The 7,500-nt window shown below is 39.4% G+C and overlaps 1 protein-coding gene across 1 annotated transcript; it reads right to left on the minus strand.

Annotated features, from left to right (window-relative positions):
• Positions 1-508: 508 nt before the first annotated feature.
• LOC138004954 (adenosine receptor A1-like) lies at positions 509-2,763 on the minus strand. Its single transcript, XM_068851247.1, has one exon. It carries the CDS (start codon positions 1,472-1,474, stop codon positions 509-511), a length of 966 nt encoding a protein of 321 aa, XP_068707348.1. The 5' UTR covers positions 1,475-2,763.
• Positions 2,764-7,500: the final 4,737 nt, after the last annotated feature.

The raw sequence follows: 7,500 nt of genomic DNA on the forward strand, positions 1-7,500 counted from the left end.
TTGCCAGTAAGAAGAATAATCAACCTTCCACAAAGAACTTACGGTAACAATTAGCAAAAGAAATCAAAGAAAAATTAATTCACCCAACCCTTTGTTATGTAATAAACTTGTTAACAGGAAATTACTAATCTAACACTTTGTAACTCAGGCAAAATTTAGAATAGTTAGACTGACAAAAACACAAGCTGTTTAAAAGAAAAACTCCAGCGATATTGGAATGCCGGAAAAAAGGCGTATGCTTTTGAAAAACAAAGAAATTAAATTCGCTGTCTGCTTGAATAATTTCTCGCTTTCTTCAATGTAAGTATTCAGAGAATTTCCTTTATTTTGTTAACATTGAAACACGACAATGTATTTTCTTACATCGCACAAGAATGACGAAGGCAAACTTTATTAATGCTAAGTTCAAGGGCGTTTCGCTTCGAGTGCTAATTTTATAGCTTGTCTAAGTCGTATTTGCTCTGACAACCGCGCTACGCCTATTCAAAAATGAATGAAGTGCTTGTATTCAAGGGTTTTTACAGAAACAAAATCTGTTTGTAAAACGTTTCCAGCATTCTCTTAATGCTCGCCGATACGTTGACATTCTCCACGCGTAGATAAAAGGGTTTACAGCCGAATTCAAAAAGACGAACCGTGAAGCTACAACGTCTATTTTATGAAACGTAATGGATTCCTCATCGAACTTATAGGAGTCGCAAAAGAATTGAATATGAACTAATATGAACTGTGGTATGTAGGTGACAAAAAACATTGCCAAAATGATAAGTATAGTGACTGCCATATTTCGTTGCTGCTCTAAGGCACGACGGCTATTTTCAACAGATGCATGAACCTCGATGTTTAATTCTCGTGTCCGTCGCGCCAGCGCGCGGAAGCCTTTAAAGTAAATCACGATAAGAAGTACCGCAGGTAGTGAAACATGTGTGTGACAATAAACTAGCAAATAGGTGTTTTCCGAGATATTCGTCGCGGGTAAAAAACACATCAGCAATGATATCACCCAAATTATAACAATGAATATCCAAATCCTCGTCCTCGTGATCTTGGTTTTGTATTCCATAGGGTTATTGATAGCCACGAAGCAACTTGTCGACAGTGCAACCATGGTCCCACTGCTTACAAAAAGAGTGCTGCAAAGTACGTAGGACGCAAAAATCCCCACGGCCAAAGGCAAAGGAACCAGTCTGTCAATGGAGCGGTAAACGTCTCTAAAAGCTACTAGAGAAACTACGCATAGTCCTAACAGATAATCGGAGAAACTTAAATTGGCAATCAGCAGGCAAGGTGGAGTACTAAGTGATTTATGCGGATCTCTGTAGATTGTTGCCAGTAAAATGAAATTCGCTATCACTGTGATAAATGATAGCAAAAAACCAGCTATGGCTAAGCTTAACCAGTAGACGGGATCATCGATGACAAGAAGATAAAAGTCAGATAAATTTGTTGTAGGAGTCATGAGTTGCATGGTCATTGTGGAGCTGAGCTGAATGAAGCCGAGTGATCTGTTTCAGCAATATAACTGACAATGTGAATTGAAAACGTTGCCGATAAACCACAAAAGAGTAGTGATCCTTGAAGCGAGCGACGAACAAATTCCTTTTCTCGCTTTTGAGGAGGTATTGGCCTGGACCACCATTTCTTATAAGCAAAATATTCTTGCTCCAGTTAGGACATTTTTACACTAAATTCAATTTTGTTTCATTAACATGTCCTGGCCATAAAAGAAAAGCCAAAACTACAGAAAATAACGGGAAATGGATGTAATTCATGTATGACATGGACAATAGAACGAGATTGTTCCTCGGGGTCCAGCTATTTAGAGAAAGGTGCAGATATTGTCATTAGAAGATAGAACTCATCTATAGCTATGTTCTATTTTAGAGTTATTTTAAAAAGACTGAGGGGATGTCTCTAAGTCTAGAAATCTATAGCTAAAAGGTTCAAGAACCTCTAAAACCAGTACGCGATGTAGAATGCTAGAACGGAATAGGGGTTCGAAAATCTCTAAAAGTTCTAAAGTTCTAGAATATCTATGGTCCATGTTGTGAGTCTAACATTTCTAAAGCTCTAGAAAATGTAAGGTCTTTTGGGGGTTCTAAAATATCTAAAATATGTAAAGTTCTACGAGATCAAACGATCCCTTTGGGGCTTCTAAAATGTGTAAACGTTCTGAAGTTCCAGATGATGGTCCATTTTGTGAGTCTAAAATTTCTAAAGCTCTAGAATAGGTAAAGTCTTTTGGGGGTTCTAAAATCTCTAAAATCTCTAAAGTTCTAGAATATCAAACGATACCTTTAGGGCTTCTAAAATCTCAAAACGTTCTAAAGTTCTAGAATATCCATGGTCCATGTCGTGACTCTAAGATAACTGACAATGTGAATTGAAAACGTTGCCGATAAACCACAAAAGAGTGGTGATCCTTGAAGCGAGCGGCAAACAAATTCTTTTTCTCGCTTCTGAGGAGGTATTGTTTCTGGACCACCATTTCTTATAAGCAAAATATTCTTGTTCCAGTTAGGACATTTTTACACTAAATTCAATTTTCTTTCATTAACATGTCCTGGCCATAAAAGAAAAGCCAAACTACAGAAAATAAGGGGAAATGGATATATAATTCATGTATGACATGGACAATAGAACGAGATTGTTCCTCGGAGTCCAGTTATTTAGAGAAAGGTGCAGATATGTTCTATTTTAGAGTTATTTTAAAAAGACTGAGGGCATGTCTCAGTCTAAGTCTAGAAATCTATAGCTAAAAGGTTCAAGAACCTCTAAAATCAGTACGCGATGTAGAATGCTAGAACGGAAGAGGGGTTCTAAAATCTCTAAAAGTTCTAAAGTTCTAGAATATCTATGGTCCATGTTGTGACGGTCTAACATTTCTAAAGCTCTAGAATATGTAAAGTCTTTTGGGGGTTCTAAAATCTCCAAAATCTCTAAAGTTCTAGAATGTCAAACGATCACTTTAGGGCTTCTAAAATTTCAAAACGTTCTAAAGTTCTAGAATATCCATGGTCCATGTCGTGACTCTAAGATTTCTAAAGCTCTAGAATATGTAAGGTCTTTTGGGGGTTCTAAAATTTCTAAAATCTCTAAAGTTCTAAAATATCAAACGACCCTTTTTGGGCTTCTAAAATCTCTACACGCTCTAAAGTTTGAATAAACGGGGGCAGATAAGTAAAGTTATTTTCGTGGGGAAGCGACTATCTTCTCGAGAGTTATGGCAGTAAAGCAACTCAATAGGTGGTTTTCACGTGACGTCATCGCCGCCATGTTGGTGAACGAAAACAAAAGATCTCACATTAGATCCTTTTGTTCGTCCTCCAGCAATTGCTATCTGTGTCTCTGAGGCTTGGTCGCAAACCAGCTATTCTCGAAAGTCAGGTTTGGAAGTTTTTCCTGTTATCCCCGAATCACCATCGGAAATATACAGATCTTTATTGAGGGGAGAGGAACGGGTTACGGAGGAGGGAGAAAATAAAATAGATGTTACAGACAGGGTTACAGACAGAAGACAGAAGTGATCCCCCCACTTATCTGGACAATTTAAGCAATGTCACTCCACAGACACCCATCGCGCAGAATGGTTGTAAGGCTGTCACGCGCGCAAAGAAAATGCGCCATTTTGCTAAAGTAGCTAGAAAGCTTCGCTTTTTTCTGTTCCAAGCAAATACAAAGTGAAATGACAAAGAGCAGTTTTGTGAAGATTAAGGATTTATTTACTGATCTCCCGTCTCAGATTTAGATTTGTACTTGTCCAACTATAACATAAGTCCTTTTAACTTTGAAATTGCACCAAAATATAACACTTTCCGTATAGGAAGAGCGACGCATTTTCCTGCTACCGAGCAAGTGATAACATGAAACAAAGAGTGGATAATGAAAGACAATGTAACAGTATGAAATTCCACTTTATATTCCACTTAACGGAGGATTAACACTGTCCCTTCCACGATGAAAACTACCCAGTTGCTACATGTTCAAAAATGGCGCTCGAGCCATAGTTCGAAGGCACATTACTGGATAACAAAAGATTGCTTTGAATAATAATGGTGCGCAAATTTCATTCAGGAAATGAACTCGTCCGGCGCCCGGAACAAAAAAAAAACACTCAAGCAGAAACCACACTAGTCACTGATCAACATCCGTTACAATGAATGTCACAAATATCAGCAATACAGAGGATCGGGAGCACTTTTCAGAGCTCACTGAAACCCCTATCCTCCCGTTTCTCGTTCATATGGTTCCTCCGTGCAAACACGGTCAGGATGAAAATAAGTTATTTTCCCTGGAAAAGAACGAGTAAGGTACATCTTTGAGTTGCGCGGTGGAAAAATTCAGGCGTCGAACCCATGACCTCTGCGTTGCCGGTGTCACAGAGGATTTGGACCCGACCCTCCGCGGACATGGAATCCCCAGAGAATAAGCGTTCTTTTGATTAAGGTAAACTGTTTGTAGTTGTAAAAAACGTTTACTGAAACTCAAGTCTAACTTTGCTCAGTTTCTCCTTATTGAAAATTAATACGAGAATTCGTGACTGGAAAAGTTTGTCCTTGTAATCCTAACCATGGCGCATGGGTTTTCCAACCAAGTGGTGTTACTTCAAAAAGTAGCACCTCCTTTTTGAAAACGCCCCTATTCAGTCAAACTATCAAATGGAAGGAAGAAAGAAACAAAAAAGAAACAAATCCTTACAAAATGGCCATAGCTTAAGTATGACTTTGCTTTTCTCTTTATTAGAAAATCAACACGACAATTCAACGAGTTCCTAGTGCGTGATATTTAAATCACGCCTAAACGCTTCTGTCAGAAAGGAGTTCAAATTCGCATCTACTTTACGAGATGCCGCTGTGAATGAGCTAAACAAGCTTTTCTGAAAAATTAACTGATCTAAGGGTGCGTTCGATTGACCGTATTCCGGAATAAGAATGCGTGGAATATAAGGTAGAAATCCTTCGTTTTTACGGTGATTCACATAAAAATTGTCAAACATCCACTAAAATGCTATTTTAAACATATTTTTGTTGTCCTTGCTGCTTCGAAGCGCGCCAAACATACCGTTTTAATCATCACTCCTCGTATTCTTATTCCGGAATAGGGTCAATCGAACGCGCCCTAAGTCTTTTTCTCAAAGATCTATACTTTATAGCATCGGTCAGAATCAAGCTCTGCCTCGATAAACTGTTAACAGGGTAGGGGGGGGGGGGGGGCGTCCAAATATGAAAGGGGGACTCATGATCCAGCGGATTTGTTCCTGGCCCGAGTCCAAATCCGTTAGGACAGGTGACACCGGTGCAATGCTCTATCGGGATCTCTACCTAAGGGACAGCCCGGCTCATTAATGGGCACGTTATAAGTGCTTGTGTAGAAAATGTTCTTTTTTCGATTTACTAAGTCCAAAATCAATGAATCAGCTGTAACATCGACCATATTGTGCACTCAAACTTGCCCCGATTGTACTTGATGCGACCCACTTTACATTGATGGAGAACATATGAACGTCGTATATTGGAACTACGGATATAAACGGATTTTCCGAACGACAGATCATCGCTGTTGTTGAGACAACATAAGCTGTTGTGAATGATCTAGAGAAAATCTAGGTGAACCGAATTTAAGCTCACGGAGGGCGCAAGTGCCTAGCACATTGTCCATCCACTTGTGGCTCAGTGGTCAATTACTATTTAATTCTATATCCTGTAACAACTGGAAGTATAATAAAGTGAATATCTAAAAATCATACAATCCGCCGGCCTGCAGGTATGCGACAATTTTCTAAACTCAGTGGTAAGGAAGTGTGTAGTGCTATCGCACGGTCGTAGTTTCTTTACGACTGCCCATATAAGATGTTTCAACAACTTCGGTGATTTTTAGCACAGAAATTGAGGACGTCACCAAAACCTATATGAATGCATGATTTTTATCTATTATTTGCAGATTTGTTCCGCGTGGGAAATGTCGTGCTCACAAACCAAGAATAAATTGCCTGGAATGAACGAAAGGTGTAAAATTAAAAATCTATCGTCGCGTGATCCGTTTGCCATAAAACTGTCCATAAATTCGTTTTGGAGAGGACGAACTGAAAATTGTATCAGAATGAGAAATTCATGTTTAGAGCTTTGTGCAGAGCCTATGTTTTTGCTTATTACAGCCCTGGATCTTTGGCGGGCTTGTTCTTATCGCTATTTAAGTCTCTACAACTTGAAAGTCTCTACATTCATCTTTCGCAGGAATCGAGAGAGTTCTGACACGGGGAATAGCAAGCACTTTTTGACTCATGGCACGAGACAGAATCTTCTCTTTCCGCTCTTTACTGCCTGCTCGGAGGTTTAGTTAGGGGTGTCCTTGAAATGTTACAGAACGGGTATCCCAGTTGTTTTGTGTCGCTTAAATTTCCAATGAACTTGGATTCCTGCGTCCTCGTTTAAATACCCCAATGTCGTTGCCTTGTAAAGCTAAGCGCGTCAAGATATCCCGTTTCAGAGTGGTTTCTAAGGACCATTTACGAAACTGCCTTCCCCTTGTTGTAAAACCTCAGTATTTCTTTCAGTCAAGGTTACACTCGAAAGCAGCATGTTCATCCTTCCATTTATACTTCCAGGTATACTCGGATATCCGAGCGGCTCTTATATAACCATTTAAACACCTGGCTTCGTAAGTAACTTGGTATGTAAAACAAACGACATTTGAAAACAATGGAATCAAGATCGGCGAGTTGAAAGAAACTTGGAATGAAACTGTCACATCTTTGGTGTTTTAAATTCTATAACATGTTTTTAAGATAACAGAAATCAAAATCATAATGAAATTTGTTGACTTAAAATCTCTTCATTCTTAAATACTTAAAATCTCTTCATGATACAGAAAGAATTGTGACACCCGCACTAATGGCGGTCGACGCCATCTCGATTTATCAGAAAACACTATTTAACAATTTGACCCGTAGCCCGCAAGGGCTACGGATCAACAGCCCGTGAGGAAGAGCCGAATGGGCTGTTGACCCCTGGCCCTTGAGGGTGAAGGGTCTAATTGTTTTAGTATCACCTAACTAGTCGGACAGAAAAGGCAATAATAAAGTTAGCAAATGCAAGTTGAAGAGATATTTATTACTGGGTTGCCTATGGGCAAACCCAGTCGAGGTCTGCGTTTAGTTTGTTTGTTTTCTTTTTTTTCTTTTTTTTTCCGTGTCGGTAAAAGTCTTGCCTGTCACTCCCCTGGTAAGTGGTGTCTTCGTGTATAGAGCCTTCTGCGCGTATTTTCTTAGGATCGAGAGGGTAGTGGAACTGCGTAGATTTCTCTGGTGGACACAGTAGAATCATTAACTTAGCCTGCAATGGCGTCGAAAGTCATGCAACGCGAATGGCGTTTTAGTGGATCCTTAAACAAAATATACCCTTATGGAGCTCAATAATGAAAAGTCAGTTGGATAAACTAGGCATGAATCTCAAAAGCGACGAGTACTGGACTTCGACAACAATCTATCGCCCGTCGAGACGA

The sequence above is a fragment of the Montipora foliosa genome, chromosome 6 (assembly GCF_036669935.1).
Source record: "Montipora foliosa isolate CH-2021 chromosome 6, ASM3666993v2, whole genome shotgun sequence".
Taxonomy (NCBI): domain Eukaryota; kingdom Metazoa; phylum Cnidaria; class Anthozoa; order Scleractinia; family Acroporidae; genus Montipora; species Montipora foliosa.

Bases quoted from the DNA above. Each gene is read 5' to 3' on its own strand.
- LOC138004954 (XM_068851247.1), bottom strand. From the start codon at position 1,474: ATGACCATGCAACTCATGACTCCTACAACAAATTTATCTGACTTTTAT.